At 44.4% G+C, this 21344-nt stretch overlaps 1 protein-coding gene across 1 annotated transcript; it reads left to right on the top strand.

Moving 5' to 3' along the window:
* Nucleotides 1-1364: 1364 nt before the first annotated feature.
* On the top strand, nucleotides 1365-20463 carry kpnb3 (karyopherin (importin) beta 3). Its single transcript, XM_084051631.1, has 26 exons — nucleotides 1365-1552; nucleotides 4262-4342; nucleotides 5334-5526; nucleotides 5683-5785; nucleotides 6031-6127; nucleotides 6662-6766; nucleotides 7117-7239; nucleotides 7605-7725; nucleotides 8509-8596; nucleotides 9572-9678; nucleotides 9873-9997; nucleotides 10457-10546; nucleotides 11243-11416; nucleotides 12160-12378; nucleotides 13364-13447; nucleotides 13549-13681; nucleotides 14712-14833; nucleotides 15039-15135; nucleotides 15515-15687; nucleotides 16291-16402; nucleotides 17163-17218; nucleotides 17368-17490; nucleotides 18638-18857; nucleotides 19259-19487; nucleotides 19883-20024; nucleotides 20208-20463. The coding sequence occupies exons 1-26, from the start codon at nucleotides 1475-1477 to the stop codon at nucleotides 20292-20294; spliced, it is 3282 nt and encodes a 1093-aa protein (XP_083907757.1). The 5' UTR covers nucleotides 1365-1474; the 3' UTR covers nucleotides 20295-20463.
* The last annotated feature ends 881 nt before the right edge of the window (nucleotides 20464-21344 follow it).

The following is a 21344-nucleotide window of genomic DNA, read 5'->3' as shown; positions in this document are numbered from 1 at the left end:
GTTAATTACTTTCTAATGATTCTTAAGAGGACTGTATTTATTTCCACTTGGTGATAGTGCAACAACCATAGAGAAAACACTTACACTTACAATTTACAGTTTAGCCATTCAAGCACTTAAAGTGTTGTAGCAGTCAGGTTTAGACTGCTTTTATGGTCTAATCTCAGTAATCTGGTACCCACCCAGTGCATTTAGGTTCAGTTTACAGATACGAAAGTAATTTACTGTGTGATCACTTCCTGTATACTTATATAATACTTTTTTTTGTACTTATCACCACAGCTATGGAGATGTTTCTCTGTCTGTCTGTCTGTCTGTCTGTCCGTCCCGGTCCCTCTCCATCCGTATATCCATCATCTATCCATCCATAATCCATCCATCCATCCATCCATCCATCCATCCATGCGTCCGTCCGTCCGTCTGTCTGTCTATCTATCTCTCTATATCAGATGCTCATCTTGTATTATTTGACTTGTAATTTTATTCTCATATTTTTCTATTTTATTGTACTCAAATGTCTTATTGTGTGTTTTTGCTCATGTGTTTGTGTCATAATGCTTAATATGTTGTGTAAATCACTGTGTGTGAATAGCCTTCTTATTGAAATGCAATACACACATAAACTTGCCTTGCCTCCTCATGACGACAACGCAGATTCACCATCATCAACAGGCGTATCAGGCGGGCTTCATTATGTCTATTGAATGCTATATTGTTTTCTACTTTCCTCAACATGTGTCCATTTCCCGCGCTTTCACAATTCGCGCGCTGGCCCAATCGGGAGAACCCATCCGCCTTTCCGCGCGGATTCCATCCAATCGCGTGGCAGCGATTCTGCGAGGCCAATCGGGTGCGTTTACCGCAGCACAGAGCAGCCAACCAGCGACGAGTGCGGCCGTGGAGAAGAGCCAATGGGGGCCGGGGCAGCATTGTGTGCAGGGTTGCCATGTCCGCCTTTTATAAGCGACTTTGGGCTTGTTTTTCTGTTAAGTCGCTTATATTGATAGTTGTGAGTTGCGGTTTTTTGGGCTTGTTTCTCAAGTGTAGTTGCTTTTTTGTGCCAGAGAACCCCCTCCCCCATACAAGATTTGTGTTTTTAACATCAAACAACATAAAAAATATATTCCAAAATTCCAAATAATGTTTTTGAAAATAGCAGATCTACAAGATGCGACGCGTTGTGAGCTTGTAGGTCGGCTATTTTCAAAAAGCCTTGGTTTTAGAAACAAATATTGAATGCTTTTTCAATGTGTCGGATTTTATTTTGAAAATCAATTGAACGAAAGGTACACGGATTCTGATTGCTTATTTCTCTCTCAAAATTTGGCAACGCTGATTGTGTGTCCGGGTAAGGAGCAGACTAGAGGCGAGTCGGACTCGGCACCAGGCATAACGTTGAGTGAGTGTGAGAGCCGGGTGCTTTATCTCACGGCCCTCCTTCCTACCCCTGGTCCTTCTTCTATCTTCTTCCACAATGGCGGAGCAGCAGCAGTTCTACCTCCTCCTGGGCAACCTGATGAGCCCCGACAACAGCATCAGGAAACAGTCCGAGGTGAGCGTCGCTTATCCCCGGTTGATCGTTCCTCCCTTAGGCCGGGTAGGAGGAGAGGAGAGCCGGGGAGCTGCTGGCTGGCTGCCCCACCGGGTCCCTCGGCTCGCTTGTAGCCTGCGTTAGCACGCCCCTGCTATCCGGAGCTATCTATCCTAGCACAGCCCTGTGTTGCCATGTCTGCTTATTATAAGCGACTTGTTTTTTTCTGTAAAGTTGCTTGTGGATGTTGGTGGGTTGCGTCTTTTTTGTCTTGTTTCTGAAGTGTAAGTTTTTTTTGTGTGATATTTTGTATGCGGGGCCAGCTGGAGCCCCACATACCATATTTGTGTTGGAATGTTTTCAAAAATCATCCATGTATGTAATAGCAGATCTACAAGCCCACAGCGCGTTGCATCGTGACGCACTGTGAGCTTGTAGATCGGGTTGATACAAAAAGCGGATGTATACAGTTTGCAGTGCTCATGTGGCCTAAGGTACATCTTTTGGGCTTGTTTTCCTAGATCTGGTTGCTTATCTCTCTCGTAAACTCTGGCAACACTGGCACAGTCCCGGTAGCAACACGTGTGTGAGTTGCTCGCTGAAGCCTCACACAGACAGCACTAGTCCGCTAACTACCGCTAGCTGCACACAGCTAACCACACACACTCAACCATGTTGTTGCGTAGTTTGTTGGCACCGTCAACCATCTTGAGGCCTCACAATGCTCGGACGCCGAGAGCACACGATGCCCGACGAGGCGGCGTGTTGCCCGTGTTGGGGTTGTCCAGATGGAAGTGGCGGTCCTTCTCCCTCTACACACACACACACACACACACACACACACAATCACACATAGATGTTAGCGTCTACCTGCTAGCACGTCGTAGTAGCCGCTGGGCTAGCAGGCTAATAATGTGTGTTGGCCAGCGCTAAAGCGATGATGAGCCAGCTTTAAATGGAAACACGTTCCAGTGAGACGTGAAAAGCTCAATAATGTTTCACTCAGGTGTCTGTCTGCGGGGGGACTATCACTATGTATGCCGACCACAAGCAAACCCCCTGCTGTGGCCTGGATTTGGTTCATTAAAGTATTAAAAAAACACAACTGAAAGACCAAATGAACTACCCATCGTGTCTTTGATTGTATTGAATACTTTATTAGACAGAAATGCATACAGGACGAGTACAGTCAGTCATACACTTGGTCTAAAAGGATGTACACAAAAAAGTCCTTGTGGACTTGTTTCCATTGGGGTCCTCTGTATTCAATTCGTCCACATAACACAAAAATAACACCAAAAACCACTATCATCACACTATATGTACAGAGTACATGAAACCTCTGTATAGTTTATGATTACAGCTAATCTGTGGGGTTAATTAGCTCCATTTGGCGCGTTGCTCCCTCCCTGACCGGACACTGTCTGGTGTGAGTCAGTGGATTAGTCAATCCCAGGGGATTTGAATGGCCACACAGTCTAGCTGGCCTATTCACTTTCTCTTGCCCCCACCACCACACCGCGATTAGCCTCATCATCCGGGGATCCGTGGTATTGTTAGCCAACCGCTTTCCTCTCTCGTTTTTTGGGTGGCAGCTGGATGAATCTTATCGCCCTCATCCCTCACCCAGTGGTCAGCACTTTCCTTTCTGATACACAATCACTGGCCTGATGGCTAAGCTCACTGGAATCCACCCTGTTAGAGAGAGAGACAGACACACACTAGAGGAATGATCCAGCTGGATGGGTCATAAAACCAATATGGCCAGGCTTGTTGTATGACTGTGTCCGGACATCAGCATCATTTTAATTGAAAAACAGTTAAAAATTCACACCAGTTAGTTACATGGAAAAAAACAAAATTGAGCTGGCATGTTTGTGTATACAACCAAGACTTGCAGGCTATCAAGACTGTCATGAGATTGCCATTGAGTCGATAAGCATTTCTGCTGTACAACAGTTTTGGGTAGGTGCTCTTATGATGTGAGGCAAGGAAGAGGCCAGATTGGAGAGAATACAGTGACTCAAGGTTGGGCGATGACAACAGCAAAGGCTTGGATCTCCCATGCCCCATCAGACATTTAATACCCCACCACGTTGAGCTGGTTGAAGTAAGCAACTGGCAGCTGTACATAGAGTGTGTGCTAGCCTAGCACACACCCCCAAGGCTTCTCTCATAGCTGGGGCAGGAGAAACCCCATTGCATCACCAAGCATCCCAGCCTCACATTCCTTGAATTTTTCAAGAAGCCTGTGAATTTAAAGCATGTATCAGTGTGTTAAATGAAGCTCATCCACAGGCATGGCTCCTCTCGATGCGCACTAGTCCAGTGAAATGTGTTGTTTCTTGGTAAAGCATGTTCCTCCAAGGCTCTTGTTATTCACAGGTATACAAATGCTGTGTAGCTCAATTACTATAGTGTATTGTTTGTTCTATTAGCTAGCTGGGTCTCATAGTTTACTTAAATGGGCAGGACACCAACAAAGCCAGGGTTGAGGGTTCTATTCCATATCAAGTCTAGTGAAACGCTGCACTGAAACCTGCTGGGGTCAGTGAGTTTAGCCCTCGACAGGACCAACCATGTTACAAATCTACACACTTTGGCTACACACTTCGGCTTGCTTTGTAAAAGCTGCTTGCACCAAAAATGGCATGATGTACGTGTAGTTGATCATATCCATATCCAAACAATCTAATTTCCTTCCTATTGCTGTTGTGATTGTTTTTGCAGGAGACCTACGACAGCATCCCTGGCCAGAACAAGATCACATTTTTGCTGCAGGCTATCAGAGATGCAGCCGCCACAGAGGAGGTATGTAAGCTCGACGACATCATCTCTGGTCCCCCTAGCTATTACCACTAGTGCACAAGGCCTTTATCCATTTACGCCCGTTCGACTCGAAAGGAAATCACTCCTCCCCAGAGAATTGGATGTCACTGTGTTTCCAACATTCTTATTGTTTATCTCCTCATCTCCCCTGTAAAGCTAGTGGGGAGAGGCAAGATGGTTGAATGTTTTGTACCCTCTTTTTCTTTGTAAGATGAGTGACTGGCAGGTCATGAGCTGCTTGTGTGCTAACTGTTGTAATTATGTGGTGTGCATAAATGCCTCTTGTCACATTTGATGTTAAGCATTTTGCATTCTTTCTTTTACACTGCAATGCCTGATTTATACTTTGTTGCCTGCCTGCTGTGTCACAAAATAGCAGCACAATGTATTGTGAGCTTGTAGATCTGCTATTTTCGATACGTGACACTGGCATGCAAGATGCAGCTAAGTGTAAATCTGGTTTAACTTTGCTTTGAAGTCTGCCCCTGTTGAGCTGAGACGCTATTAGGAAATACGCGTACACATGGCCCCCCTCAAGACTTATTGGTGCGCGTCATGATTTTGGCGAGTGGCTACTCGCTGTCGTCAACGGGGCAGCCTGGCCCTTTCGTGCCTCCTCTCTCTCTTCCTCCTTTTACCTCATGACTGATTATTTTTAGAGCTTTGAAACGGGAGCAGCTAAATGGATGGTTGGCCCGGCAGAGTGTGACTCTGCCTTTTTGTGTTGTGAGATGCTGCAAGTTCTTGTTGGAACTGTCAAAGCACTCCTGTTTTCATAACGATCCATACCTTTAAAAAAAAACACTGTTTTTGACCCCTGGTATTGATAGTTTTCTACATTTGGCTCGATTTACCTGTTGACCCAGAGGTCTAAAGAACAGACTGCTAGAATGACATGGAGCCATTTAAATGCACTCATCGTCCTGGTGACCGCACATAACTGTGTATAACATCAAATCACCCCCTGGTCCAGGTCAAACAGATGGCGGCAGTGCTGCTCCGGCGGCTGCTCTCATCGTCGTTTGAGGAGATCTACCCCGGCCTGACGCTGGAGATGCAGACGGCCATAAAGACAGAGCTGGTCACCAGCATCCAGCAGGAGGCCGCGCCTACCATCCGCAAGAAGGTCTGCGACATCGCTGCCGAGCTGTGTCGCAATCTCATCGGTAAAGACACTTCCTCCTCCTTCTCACACGTCCCCCTCACTCAGGGAGTCATGGTTTTGGAAGAACATATCGGAAGATATTAGAAATGTCTGAGTGCTGACCATAATGATTTCCATTGAAGCTGTATTTTCTATTAATGCACCCTCCCATCTCTAGATGACGACGGTAACAACCAATGGCCAGAGTTGCTTAAGTTCCTGTTTGACTCTGTCAACTCTCAGAACGTGGGCCTGCGAGAGGCTGCCCTGCACATATTCTGGTGAGCTCCACCTAAAACATGTTTTTGTCAGTGGTGCAGCAGTTAAGATATTTCTCTTCAGAACCTCCAAATGCATGCAGATGGTTTCAACCTGTAGATCAAATCATGATGACGTTTCCAAGATATTCTGCCAATTTTATCCAGGCATTACAGCAAGTGGGAGTTCTTTTGTTTATATAGTTTTATAACTGTTAAGCCATGTGTCACTGGCCACTGACACATGTTTTTCTTTTACATATGTGTAGGAACTTCCCTGGGATCTTTGGCAACCAGCAGCAGCATTACATGGAGGTTATAAAACGCATGCTGGTCCAGTGCATGCAGGACCAGGAGAACCCACAGGTAAAGATTCAGGATACTTGATTGTACTGATTTCAACACTAGACTAGAGCACAACATCTTAACACATTCTCTGCCAGGTATTAATGAATTAATCCGTATTTTGATCCACGGAGCGCCACGGAAGCCACGTTGTGGACACGTATGTAAACAAAGGCTGTCTGGGGGGAGGGTCTCGTCTATCCACTGGAACATTTTTTTTTTGCCGCAATCGTTACCGCAATTCTGTTACCGGCAGTTGAATATGGCTCGTTTTCATTAAAAAAAAAGAAATACGAGCTAGATGTGTTTTTCTATATCTCATAACATGGGAGTGGATGTAGTGACTGTTTTTGGGATGACTTCATTTCTGCTTCTATCATTCTCTCTGAGTCGAGGGATCATTCCTAGGTTGGGGAAGAGCATCCTCTAGCATAATTTTCCCCAAAGATTATACACTTGCGCGATCTCCGTCAATGGCAGGAAATGTGTTATGATTGCCTGAAAATTTAGAATTTAGCCCTAGAGGAATTAAAATGTATATTTCTTTCTTTTCAGATCCGTATGCTGGCGGCACGCGCTGCTGCATCCTTCGTCTTATCCAATGAGAGCAACACAGCCCTGCTTAAACACTTCGCTGACCTGCTGCCTGGCATTCTGCAGGTCAGTAGGCACATTTAAAAACTGCTTATCTTCAATGCTTCAGCGAGTCAAGATGTCACAGTGGGTGTGGTCATATTTCACTAGAGTTTTTTTTATAGCCGAACTGTAAGCTCAAAATGCATCGGGATGCGTTACGAGCATATAGGTCTGCCATTTTCGCTGAATGTTCTCCACAGAAGAAGGACAGTAGGGTTCATGTGGCAAATTGAACCAATGTAAATTTAATGTTTCCATGTGTGTGGACAATAACACTGCACATCTTTTTTTGATGGCAGCCAGCTACCCATGTATTTTCCGCACACGTAATTGACAATGGTTGACCAGTGACCACACATAATTTCTCCCACCAGGCGGTGAACGAGTCATGTTATCAGGGAGATGACTCTGTGCTCAAGTCTCTAGTCGAGATCGCAGACACGGCGCCAAAATACCTGAGACCCAACTTGGAGGCCACACTGCAGCTCAGTCTGAAGGTGAGTGCACATGTTTCCATCGCTCATATCATATTCCCCTTGTGTCGGTTCATCTTTTTTCTAGCAGGCATTTCCATTTAAAAGGCATTTCTGCTGCATGATTCCAGTTCAAAGAGTTTTGATTGATTGCAGCTGCTTTTTAAATTCTTGTACAAAGTTACTGTTTCAACATTTTAGCTCCATTATGTAAGATTTAATTCTGGACATGCATGCAATTCATATTTTTCAGCTTTGTCCTCTGTCATGTAATAGATAAACATTACCCTTAAATGTACGATTCAAAATCATTTCATTTCTATTTAGGTGACCAGGTCCTGTTTTGTTAATTGTCAGTCATTGCCTTAACCCGGTCCCCTCCTCTCCAGTTATGTGCAGACACCAACCTCAGCAACATGCAGAGGCAGCTGGCCCTGGAGGTCATCGTCACACTGTCGGAGACGGCGGCGGCCATGCTGCGGAAGCACACAGCCATCGTGGCTCAGAGTGGTGAGAGAGGAAGCCAAGCAGCTCTCGCACCCAACCCATATACTGTCCTTTGAATCACTGCCTTTCACCTACCTCTTTAAAGGGATAGTTCACCCCCAAAATGACTTTTTTTCCTATCGATTACCCACCCCATAAAGACGTGAATTCATGGATATTTTTCTGTTTTTATCGTATTCCTAAGCCAATGATTTGATGATAATAAAGACCCTTATGTATCCGGTAGGAGACACAAAGGAGACTCTCTCTTGTGTCTCCTACCGGATACATCAGGGTCTTTATTATTAATAATAATATTATATATTATAATATGATGATAATAATTTATTATCGTCATATTATTGTCTTAGGAATACGACAAAAACAAAAGAATATCCATGAATTCAATGCTTCATGGGGTGTTTAATTGATAGAAAATAAGTAATTTTTTGGGTGAACTACTCCTTTAACTCAGATGTGTAGATTTCAGGCCTTGCATTTTAACCACATGAACCCTAGCATCCCTATTCTGGGGCAAGCATTCGCTGACAATAGCCGGTCTACAAGCTCACAACGCATTGCATTGTGAGCTTGTAGACCGGCTATTTTCTGCGGTGTTGGTGTAGAGAGAAAACGGGCGTGGACCAAATATGGGGAGTCTGGTCAACTAATTGTAAGTGGATGTAGATTCAGGACTTGTCTTGTTAATGCCACACTAGGGGTTCCAAGTACAGTGCTGTGGGTGTTTCACTCAACCTGTGCTCATTGCAGTGCTAACCATGGGTTTTATTTTGTTTGTGTGTTCAGTGCCCCAGATGTTGACCATGATGGTGGACTTAGAGGAAGATGAGGAGTGGGCTATGGCCGACGAACTTGAGGATGACGACTTTGACAGGTGACACCTTCTGTTCGTCACACACACACCCTATGTTCGCCACACGCATAACATCTTTTCAACAACCTGCCCAGAAATGACTTACTCTCTGCCCATGCAAGTGTGCACTGTATGTCATGTTAATGGTTAACGGGTCTGGAGAGGAACGTTTCTTCTTTTACTTGGTAGGACTAGTGCTCTCAACTTCAAAAAGTTAGGAACACCCAGACCAAAATGTAAGGAGTACCAATAAAAGAAAATACAAATGATTTTTTTTACAAAAACGATATGACAGTACGGTCATAAAAACGCATCATAGGCCACCACTATGGCTTTAAATAAAATTCTGCAGTTCACGACAATTGTGTCAATGTGGGGTTGTTTGCTTTTGTGGTGTGACACCACTAGTTTCCTAGTGGAAAACTGAGCGACAGGCACACACATCCAGTTTCCCACATGGAGCAGCCTTGCCTCTCGGTCATATAGTTTGCGTGTCTTGTCATGGTGTCAACTTACTGATGATTACAAGTGCGCAGAGCCTTTGCGGTTTTGATTGAGAAATACGAGAAGGTGTTCTGGACAGTTGGTTAATATTGCGCCGCCTCTTTCAATCTCTCTCTCGTGTGATTTGAATGTCGGTGCGGCAGCATTCATGTGACTTCTCTGTTAAGTTGTTCCAATGAGCAAACTGTCCATGCTGCAGAGCACCTACTGTCATCTCAAGACACACCGAATGTATTTACTAGAATCTACATACAGTGTGTACTAACTACAATGTACAATTATTTGCACTCACACAAATGCTCCCAGTTATATTTCAAGGTTGCACAGACACAATTTTCGGGAGAATATACAACCAAAACTATTCCAATTTCAAGCCCTGCATAATGAAAGGCGGTGAGCCAAGTGGTTCATCTATGCACACCTCTGGGTGGCTATGTTCTGTTTGTGGGATACGATGAGGTTTGAAAGGTGTTTTCCGCTGTGTCCCAATAGTAACGCAGTGGCGGGGGAGAGCGCCCTGGACAGGATCGCCTGTGGGCTCGGAGGCAAGATCGTCCTGCCGATGATCAAACAGCACATCATGCAAATGCTGCAGAACCGTACGTTTTCACATGATGCACGCACACACACGCTCTTTCAAACAACATATTGACCGTATTCACATAGCAGCCATCTTGCTCATGTCATACGGGTTGGCAGCCATGCAAGGAGACTTATTAATTATTTTAATGTTTATTTAGCAACAATTGCCTTTTTTTTTTTAAACATATTTTGTTTCGTTCTCTGCCTGCAGCTGACTGGAAGTATCGCCATGCAGGCTTGATGGCTCTGTCGGCCATCGGAGAGGGCTGCCACCAGCAGATGGAGGCGATCCTTAACGAGATAGTCAGCTTTGTCCTACTCTTCTGCTCTGACCCTGTAAGACACACATGCATGTTTAAGTAATGCTGTTTGAATAGTGCTTTGTCTCTTTAACTGGTTTGCTTATAGCCTAACCACACAGAAACGGCATGCAGATTATGTCACTTAAACTGTTTGTTTCACCTGCAGTCACATTTGAAATTTCTGTTTCACTTTGTGTTACTTCATTTGCAGTATTGCAATTAAATGATAAAGAATGGTCAAATGTACTTCAGCCTATTGTCTGGGACAGCTTTGTCATGATTTGCATGCACAGCAAGTTCAGCTTGCTCCCTTCATTTGTCATTCCGCACAGCCATTCACACAGTGATGCAAAAGATGATTAACGTGTGTGTGTGTGTGTGTGTTTACCCTCTGTGCTTGATGCAAATGAAAAGCCATTTTTTTGGGCTTTGAATGTATAGTAATGTCCCCCCTGGTATTTTAGTGATGTTGACTCTGCTCTTCTGTCTCCAGCACCCCAGGGTGCGTTATGCGGCCTGCAACGCCATCGGCCAGATGGCCACAGACTTCGCCCCCACCTTCCAAAAGAAATTCCACGACAAGGTTGGTATCAAATCACTTGAGTTGTTAAAAAAACAAACGTGTTAAACCACTGTGAAGGAGATCAACTTGTTCCAATAGCCTCTTAAACACCATTGAGACAGGAATATGTGAGTTTCATGGCATCGATTTGGTCACACATTGGATCGGGAATTCTTTGTGTTGTGTGTGTGTGTGTGTGTGTGTGTGTGTGTGTAATGTAAAAAAAAGGCATTTTTTGATATAGATGCTTGACCCACATGCACATGTAACCTTAAACCCTGGTTTCCTATGACAATATCATCGACTCCTTGTGCGATCATCTGTATCGTGCATCCCTGTCCCCCTCTGGGTGACGGCGAACAATGCTTCTCACTCAGCACAAAGCGCTGAACAAAGTATCACTTCATGTGGAAATCAAGGTGGAAAATTAATCGATGCCAAGATTTGCTAAACGGTATCATAATCACCCTATGTTAGCTGGGGCCTGACTGGTGTCACATTGTTGGGTTTTGTGTCTGTGCTGAAGATGGATAAATCGTGTTCTGTTCAGGTGGAGCTTGTTGAATGGATGGAGATTTTTTTTATAGCCAAGCGTAACCAGGATTCTTCTGGTGTAAAACTAAATGCATTAAACAAATGGTAAAATAATAATCTAATAAATAATTGGTCACAAATAAACCCATGGCCTTTCCGCTCCCTCACCCTCTCCACCCCCAGGTCATCGAAGCGTTACTGAAGACCATGGAGGACCAGACCAATCCCAGGGTGCAGGCTCACGCTGCAGCCGCCCTCATCAACTTTACAGAGGACTGCCCCAAGTCGCTGCTCCTCCCCTACTTGGACAGCCTGGTGCAGCATCTCCATGTCATCATGGTCGCCAAGCTTCAGGAGGTATATACGTGAACACACACACACAGTGCCATTTGTTTTTGGCACATGGCTCGAATTTGAATATTAATGATTGCAATTCTTTGTTTTGCTTCTCTGCATCATGTGCCTGGGGTTTTAATTGAGGTGTGTGTGTGTGTGTGTGCGCACATCCATTGTGAGTCAAAGATGACCGTATTTGAATAATCGGTTTGTTGGCATCATCAGACTAAATGCTACAGTGTGCCTGGGGTTTTAATTTCTGTGTGTGTGCACATCCATTGTGTGAGTCAAAGATGACAGTATTTGAAGAATTGATTTGTTGGCATCATCAGACTAAATAATATTGTGTGTGTTATGTACAAACGAAACCTGTGGTGCTTGAAGGATGGAAATTTAAATGAGTTGAGCTGCAAAGCGCTGCAAAACTTTTGAGTGTCATACTATTTGTACATTTGTCCACCAGAGGGTGCTTAAGTGCTCAACTTAACACATCTCTAGCTAGCCTTGGCTTTTGTTTAGCTAGTGCTTGATGTACTGTATTCTATAAAATGGTGAAAATTGCATGGTAAAGACAAGTTAACATTATTTCACCTGGAAACTTTGCCATACTAAGCTGAGGCCCCTTTTTAGACTATACTGGATAGTAGAAAGACAGGAGGGTGGTGTCCAGCCAGAATAAAACCGGGGTTGTTGTAATGGTTTAGAAACCACTGTGTCTCCATACTAAGATGAAGCTCTCAATACACACTCCTTTCTCTTCCCAGCTGATCCAGAAGGGCACCAAGCTGGTCCTGGAGCAGGTGGTGACGTCCATTGCCTCGGTAGCCGACACTGCGGAGGAGAAGTTTGTGCCGTATTACGACCTGTTCATGCCGTCGCTCAAGCACATCGTGGAAAACGCCGTGCAGAAGGAGCTGCGTCTGCTCCGTGGCAAGACCATCGAGTGCATCAGCCTCATTGGCCTGGCTGTAGGCAAGGACAAGGTATGCTGTTAGAGCAGAGTGCATCAGCCTCATTGGCTTGGCTGTGGGCAAGGACATGGTATGCCGTTAGAGGCACTCAACAGCGTTAAACATCGGAATTGTTACCCAAGGCTGCTGTGGTCAAAAATTGCCGCTGGCATTACAGCTTCCATCTAAATATTTGTAATGTATACTTAAGCAATAACTCTCAATAGGCCGTGATTATGTGACTATATCACATTATCACAACTAAGCGGGCGACAACCCCCTTATTCATTTTATAAAATGGTTGCCAAAGTCATATATGGCAATATTAAAATTAGACATATGCTGTTTTTAAGTAGCAGTTTCTATTTCATGCAATAATTTGTAGTCCCAGACTGCCTGTGGTTGCCATGCACTTTTGTTTTTGATTGGAAGTTCATCAGTGTCATCCTTGTGCTGCGCTGCCTGTCATTCTTTGCCGTTTCTGTTACTGGCATAGAAACATTTCATTGACCAGCTTTGGACAATGACCGCTTCAGCTTTGATGCTCTCACAACATTTCATTGACCAGTTTTAGACAATGAAACTGCTTTGATGCGCTCGCAACCATTTCATTGACCAGCTTTAGACAATGAAATGGCTTTGATGCGTTCACAATATTTCACTGACTAGCTTTGGACATTGAAACTGTAAAAGACATTAGACTCCGTACCCGTGGTATTATGGTTATTATACCACTCCTATCCACCCAATGGGTTGGCGTGTTTAGCAGGACACAGCACCTTGTAAGTAATCCACGGTTCTATTAAAACCAGCTTGAAGTAACTAATGTGAAATCTGTATGTGGCTTTGAAATTGGAAGTAATGGGAAGGGGCAGGTGTGTGGTTGTTGGTGTTTGTAAAGTACCCCCCCCCCCCCCCCCCCCCACAGCACCTTCCAGTGGACTGAAGTGTAAGTGGCGCTCCCAGATCACATTACATGAACTCCTTTAACCCTCCTCTTGTATTCTGTGTGTGATAGTTCATGCCTGATGCCTCTGCCGTGATGCAACTGCTGCTCAAAACACAGACGGACTTCAACGATCTGGAAGATGACGATCCTCAGGTAGGAAGCAGGAGAGACCCACACAGTGGTTTCATTTTTCTGTAGAGAATTTCTATATTCAGTTACAGTTCTTCTAAACTGATATTATGTGTGTGTGTTAGATCTCCTACATGATCTCGGCGTGGGCTAGGATGTGTAAAATTCTGGGTAAGGAGTTCCAGCAGTACCTGCCTGTGGTCATGGGTCCCCTGATGAAGACGGCCTCCATCAAACCCGAGGTCGCTCTCCTGGACAGTAAGTCCCCCAAATTAACTGATGGCCTCGTCAATCGATGTGTGTGTGCTGGAGTTGAATTTCCTTCATGGGAATTGAATCCTGACCTCTACTGCACCTCGAAGGGCCATTATTTGAGCCTGTGCAAAACCTGTTTGTGTATGCCACTCTGGCTGCAAGATTTGTCTGCCTGATGAAGGTCCGAGCGACCGAAACGTAGTATCTGCATTCAACTATTTTTCTGTAAGTGAAGACGGTGTGGGACTCCTTTTTGCTCTTAAGTTCCTACGCACCTGTCCATTTCAGTAGGTGTGCAAAAGGACGTTTTCTACTTAGTAAAGCAGTTTGAAATGCATTACAATATGGCAAAAAAAGAGCTTTCATAATACCTGTACGCATCATACTTTGTCGTATGATGGTGTTGTGTGGCGAAAATCACCGATCTACAAGCTCACAATGTGTTGTTTGCGTGTTTGTATCATAGACTGTATAAAATGAATGGACAGCGTTACGCCCCTATACTCTACAGACCGTAAATGAAGCCGATTGTTCAGCTGTGTGCAATCCGCCATCTTTCAATATCGCGTCATATCCTGCAGAATGAAACCAGACCATTATTGGTTGGGGTAGCTTGTCAATCAAAAGCGGGGGTGGGGAATGAATGCTATTGGTTGTGTAGCTTGTCAATCAAATCATCCCGCCCCTCCCAGAGCATAACCTACTTTATCGTCAATTTTAAAATAAATGGGACCATAGTTTACCAAAACGCATATCATGATGATTGAAAGGAGACTTTAAACTAGCGACTGGAAGCATATAGTATTTATGACAATTTTTATTAAGGTAAGAAAATCTAGTCTAAAATGTGTCAAAAACCCATCCGCTTGCGTTAATATTTCTTTCTGACACCCGCATGGGTAAAACGGCGAAACTACAGGCCTATGAATATGAACTGTCTCTTCCGTATTGGCGTCAATGTAAAAATCTCAGGCTGGCCCCTTGGTGTGTATACTGTACTGAGGATGTCTGTAACCCACCCTATTTATTTTAGCCCAGGACATGGAGAACATGTCAGAGGACGATGGCTGGGAGTTTGTCAACCTTGGGGACCAGCAGAGCTTCGGCATTAAGACGGCAGGCCTGGAGGAGAAGGCCACTGCCTGCCAGATGTTGGTGAGTCATTATTGAATAGAAACTTATATATGACTTGACTGTAAGTAAGTCATAGTGTAAGTGTTCATTCACATCTAGGCCACTTTTTTGACATTTGCTTGAGACACTGCAACATGGCTTCATACAATAGCCAATGATTGTGTTGGGTTTATTTGCAAGAGTTGATTAAACTATTGTCAACTGTTATTTAATGTTTCTGTTGCAGGTATGCTATGCCAAAGAGTTGAAGGAAGGGTTTGTGGAGTACACAGAACAGGTGGTGAAACTGATGGTGCCTCTGCTCAAATTCTACTTCCATGATGATATCCTTTTCACCTTTGACCCCCACATGGGTTATTATTCCTGTTGTTGTTAAGATATTGTGTTAATTAACGTGTTAATTTAAAGTCTATATACAGTACTTCGTCGACTGGGGTCCTCAAGGTGTCTGTACTTGAACCCCTTCCTTTTTTCCCTCTGCACCACATCTCTTAAAAAATGTGCTGCAACGAGCTGAGCTTGTAGATCTGCTATTTTTGCTGACGTTTGCCTATTATGACAGGCAATAAAAAGGACGCTAGTGTCCAGTTCATGTGGTTAAATATACTTAAAGGGTGCTCGAGTGTCACGTGCCTGGGTGTTTAGGTGTATAGGCATTTGGAACGCTGTAACTGTTCGCCATGTTCCTTGACTGTGACTTACGTGTCCGGGTGGCAGCCGCTGAGTCCATGCCACTGCTGCTGGAGTGTGCGCGGGTTCGAGGCCCCGAGTACCTCACCCAGATGTGGCACTTCATGTGCGGCGCCCTCATCACAGCCATCGGCACCGAGCCAGACTCCGACGTTCTATCAGAAATCATGCACTCATTCGCCAAGGTAAGGTGATTATATACCCTGGGTTTAAGCCCTTCAGTATAAAAACATTGTGGGATAATTTATTGACATACTATATGGACATAGCATTTTCTGCCATTAAATCTTTCCTTAAATGACTGAATGTGCTACTTTTTGGAGCGCTCGGGTGGCGCAAAGGTAATGTGTCTGCCCACCACCACGGAGGTTGTGGGTTGGACTAAATTAGGGACACAATGGCTCAAAAGAGGAAAAAAAAAACTAAATTTAACAAATGTTGGCAACATTTTCACTAAGTGTGGCAATGAGTTAGCATTTTGCATTTCCTGGTTCTCAAGTATATAGGCTTTTTTAACAGACTTTTGGTTGAATGCCTGGAATCAGGTCTGTTCTATGATGTCAGGGATATTCCACGTCGAACACACAAGCATTCATGATGGAGATGTTTTAGACATGCGACCATGGTGTCGTTTGTTCATAGCTCAAAGTCAGCTTTTTACAAAAATCCAATGCAAAACTTCATTTCAAGAGAACCAGGAAGGTGCTAGCTTCCGAATACAGAATTACGTCATCCCTGAACCACTCCGTGCTATTGCGTTGCTAATTAATCTTTTCTTCCTTTGGCAGTGCATCGAGCTGATGGGAGACGGCTGCCTTAACAACGAGCACTTTGAGGAGCTGGGAGGCATTCTGAAAGGGAAACTAGAGGAGCACTTTAAGAACCAGGAGCTTAGACATGGTGCGTCCTTTGTGATTCCTTCAGCCTGTCGTTAGTAGGGCTTAGTTCAGAAATGTTCGTTACTGGTGTTGATACCTTGACTGATCAAATATGTTGATACTGTTGATACCTTGACTGAGTAATAATACTTATTATTTTTATACCAATTTTATAAATTCAAGTATTTAAGGGCGCCTACGTTTGCATCAGTAGGCTACTAGTCTCCCACCAAAAGTATTTAATGACCTAATTGTTACCTGCTAAAATCCCAGTTGTCATAGCAGCATCCTCTGCAACACGGATCAAGCATTTATTCCGTGCACGTTATATTGTTTCATCAAATTTGACTTGTTGCCTGTCTTGGCAGTATTGTCCTTTTTTTGCATACTTTATCCCATTTTTGCATACTGTATTGCATTGCGTGCTATTGCCATATCACCTGATATAAGTGGGCCACACTTTTGATCTCTTACACATTGTTTACACCCATGCGGCGCACAGCGTTGTCAAACCTCTCAAAATACAGCCGCACGAGAGTGCTGTTTCTGTTACATGACGTTGTTTTCACTACATGTGGGAGCACAGTTGTTTTCACTACATGTGACGTGTTCACTATATGAAACCGAAACTTTGATCTTGATACAAGCATCCTTATTGGCTCACTGACACTGAGATTCACCCCCTAAGTATGCAAATTTGGTTTAGATTTTTTTTTTTTTGAGAAGTTTTGTTTTTTGCTGTTTGGGCAAGAATTCCCTGAACCTTCCTCTGTTCCCCACAGCTAAGAGAGACGATGAGGACTATGATGAGCAAGTAGAGGAAACGTTACAGGATGAGGTGAGAATTTGACACTATATAGACCTCCCATCTGTCTTGACCAAATCCTCAAGAACAACTTTACTATTCAAACATTCCTACTGGAGGCTATTGACTTTTGTGTGTGTTCTGCAATACGCTTAGTTATGTTTGTTTTTGTTTTCAATCAGGATGAGAATGACGTGTACATCCTGACCAAAGTGTCAGACATTCTGCATTCAGTCTTCAGCAGCTACAAAGAGAAAGTGCTGCCTTGGTTCGAACAACTCCTGCAGCTAATCGTCCAGCTAATAGTGAGTACTTGGTGGGGGTAGAAGTCAAGGTGGTGTGATGAGATTGAGATAACATTTTGTTAAACTAGAGTTCGGGTTGCTACGTGGCCCTCACACCTACGTCAGCATTGAGCATCATCAGAACGTAGAGCTTTAACATATTAACAAAACTGTTAAACGAAAAACATCACTTACAATTTAGAATTGGCTGTTAGAATTGGACAAAAATAGCTTTTCAATATTCCTTTTAAACACCACAATCAATTTTCAAATGCATTTTTTTTTAAATAAAATATTGTATGCAAAAACATTTATTTAAAGACTGAAAAAGTCTTCCTCTCTCTTTGCGCTGGTCCCACCTCATGGTGCGAGATCAAATGAATGATTCATACTTATTTTATTGTATAGCCTCATTTTCGGTGAGTCTCGTAAACTGTCGGTCATCACTACCAAATTAATTACCCGTTTCTGCTTGACCTGTTATCATTTTGAATGAATTAAAGTGACGTTGTGTGATTAAGTGTGTGTGTGTGTGTGTGTGTGCGCTTTCTAGTACAGAGTGAGTCTGGTAACTCGGGTGTCGGATTACTGTGGGTATGTCTGCTGTGGGAAGTCTGTGTTTACAGGCAGCGCAGCAAGGCAGCTGATTTTGCCTTTCTCGTATGGTGTCCCGTGGCAAAAACAGACAATCTACAAGGCCACAATGCGTTGCATCAGCGACGCATTTTGGACTTATAGATGGGCTCACGTTCGTGTGGGACACCGTTGTACGTATGAAGTATAAACTGCTGCTTGCGGTCTCTCTTAATAGTACCTGGGTGCTTCTCGTCTCTAGACGGCTCTGTGATCTCGCGAGACCAGCTGCCGTGTAAGGTTTTAGTCGCCCAGCGTTTCGCCAGTCGAACATTCTTTAATGTCTAATATTCTAAGGAACATTTGAATATGGAGTATTCTCAGCCTTTAATTCCAGCACTCACAAATATACTTTTTATTTGGGTTTGTGCCTACCTAAATAAAAAGGACCTGAAGCACATTTGTGTGAGTGCTGGTATTTTGTTCTGTTTATACGGTACAAGCCGTGCACCTGGTAAAGACTACTTATTGGTACCGAGTTGTGCTCATATTCTTTAAGTTATTATGTTCTAAATACATTCCCCCTCTACTCCAGTGCCCCAGCAGACCGTGGGCAGACAGACAGTGGGGTCTGTGCATCTTTGACGATGTGGTGGAGCACTGCAGTCCCACCTCCTTCAAATACGCAGAAGTCTTCCTGCGACCCATGCTCCAGTCCCTGTGTGATACCAGTCCCGAGGTGCGGCAGGCAGCAGCCTATGGTGTTGGGGTCATGGCCCAGAATGGCGGGGAGAACTACAGGCCATTCTGCACAGGTAGCACACCCCTTGCCCCCCCCCCCCCCGGGCTCAAAGGGTTTCGATTCGTTTTACCAACCCTAGTCCTTGGAGGAACCCTGGCACTGTCCTACCTGAAAGTGAAATGCATTCCTCTGGTTTCCTTTGTACATGATGGACCCGGGACTCCAGGTCTTTTCCTGGTAATGTATAAAACCAGCAGCACTGTGGGTACCCTGACAACCAGGGTTTAATTGAACTCTAGCATCCCTTTTCTACTACGTATGCCTATTCGTTGCGAGTGGTTAAAAGCCAGTGATCTTGGCCACCTTGCCTTGTTGGTGACACAAACCTTGTGTGCTATTATCGTAGGCAACTCAAGCCTCCATCTTTTCCCCTGACCGTGGTCTCCTTCTGTACCCCTCTCCCTCCCTCTCCAGAGGCCATCCCCCTGCTGGTGGGCGTCATCCAGGCTGCAGAGGCTCGCTCCAAGGAGAACGTCAACGCCACAGAGAACTGCATCTCGGCCGTGGGCAAGGTGATGAGGTTCCGGCCCGAGTGTGCCAACGTCAACGAGATCCTGCCCCATTGGCTGAACTGGCTGCCACTCAACGAGGACAAGGAAGAGGCCGTGCACACCTTTGACTTCCTGTGTGATCTCATTGAAAGGTAAGGCGGAGGGGCCAATCACAGAACACTGCTAACCGGGTGTTGTAAGGTTGTCTGTACTGTATGTGTGCTCTTGTCTACCAGCCTCATACTTTGATATTGACGAGAATTCACAAAACAATTCTTTCCCATCTTAATTGTTGCAACGATTTAAAAATAAAGGACAAAAATGAAAAGAGGCATCACCATTCACCACTACATCGCTACATAAATTATAGTGCAATTTAGGCGATCTTGATTAAAGGTGGGATAGTACTTGACCCTAGTGGCCATGTTTGTTCATCTGTACATAATCTATTATGTATATGAATGTAGAGCATGCACACATTACTTGATTTATTTTCTTATAAGCCTTGCGATCCTTCCTCACAATTTTGTATCCCTGATCCTTATAGCAACAATCCTATCGTCCTCGGACCAGACAACTCAAACCTCCCCAAAATATTCCTCATCATCGCAGACGGAGTAGCCAATGAATCGGTCAAAAGTGAGGACGCATGCAGCAAACGGTTGGCAAATGTCATCCGTCAAGTACAGGTACAGAGAAATAAACCTTTACATTTCTTTTTTTCCTAGAAATGTGTGGTGGCAATGGGTCTGCTCAGAGTATTGTCTTGAAAAGACTGAACTTTCTTTGGCTAAACTAAGGTTCCTCTAAGAGACGAAATATTTTAAGGCTGCTCCCACAGCAATTGACCATATTGTTCTCTTCCCCGCCAGGTGTCCGGAGGACTGTGGACGCAGTGTGTGTCGACATTGAACGAAACTCAGCAAAAAGCCATCCAGGATCTCCTCAATACGGCTTGAACCATCATAACCACCCACCCCTTCCTCACCTCACCTGCAAACAACCATATAATCAGACCATGACTTAACATCTGGCTCATAGAATCCCTCCTGCTCTGACCTGTAGCGAGCAAGTGTGTGTATGTATGGACTTCTTTGTAGCCTGGCTCCGGTTTCACACACTCCCAACCCCCCCCATTCCCAAATCCTTCCTTCCACCCTGATAAGTCTATGACCCTCTAAGAAATTGGGTGTACCGGAAGCACTGGATTAGATTGGACTGAGCGACAAGGAGGGCCCCCTCCCTCTCTCCTCGCTTTTGGTTTTCCATGGAGGATATCCCTCCCATCTCCAAAGCCACAACCCCGCCGGGCCACGCCCGCCATCCTTTTACTGAGCAGACTTGTCTCCCTACTTCCGGACAGAAGTGATGTTGGTTCTCAACATGCGCCGAGGGAAAAGCTTAAAGTACATCATTATTTGCCCTCAACTCCAAATGTTCCGAAATTATCTCATATCAGGGCATTTTACTTTTTCCTTGGAGTGCATTACCTGACGGTTAGCTGTATCATTCATGAGATGATCTTTATATATTCTTTTACTTCAATATTGCCCAGTGAAAACTAACTGTTGGAATTGTCAGTGCTCTGGGTGGCCAGAGATGGTGAAACAGGGGGATGGGACTTGAGACTGAGACTTTGACTGCTGAATTGTACGAGGTGGTGGGGGCGTGTGCACTGTGCACATGGGGTGATCACTGCCTGCCTCCTGTGAATCGTTTTAATTTTATTTTTGTTTAATTTCTTTTTATTTTGTTCTTTTTTTTATTTTCTCGATCTGTAATTCCCAGTGTGTGACCTGGGGGGGAAATGGCATCTGTTTGCCCCCAGCTCACGGGGGTAATGTCAGAAGACTTAACAGCATGTGTGTCAGTGGCTAACTCTCACTCCTTTTCTGGGGGGAAAAAATTGATATAGTTAACGCACATCATTGTTGTCTGGGAGATTTGCCATCGACCTACTAATAAAATTCCAGTTGAGAGAATTTTGAAGAATGTGTCATCTTTGAAAG

This window comes from Gymnoscopelus microlampas (assembly GCF_963454915.1).
Source record: "Gymnoscopelus microlampas genome assembly, chromosome: 24".
NCBI classification, from domain to species: domain Eukaryota; kingdom Metazoa; phylum Chordata; class Actinopteri; order Myctophiformes; family Myctophidae; genus Gymnoscopelus; species Gymnoscopelus microlampas.
The sequence above is the reverse complement of the archived record's forward strand: the minus strand, read 5'-3'. Positions and strand labels throughout refer to the sequence as shown.

Bases quoted from the DNA above. Each gene is read 5' to 3' on its own strand.
- kpnb3 (XM_084051631.1), top strand. From the start codon at position 1,475: ATGGCGGAGCAGCAGCAGTTCTACCTCCTCCTGGGCAACCTGATGAGC. The intron at 9,998-10,456 runs GTAAGACACACA...TTCTGTCTCCAG, and splicing joins TACTCTTCTGCTCTGACCCT to CACCCCAGGGTGCGTTATGC. The intron at 15,688-16,290 runs GTAAGGTGATTA...TTCCTTTGGCAG, and splicing joins TCATGCACTCATTCGCCAAG to TGCATCGAGCTGATGGGAGA.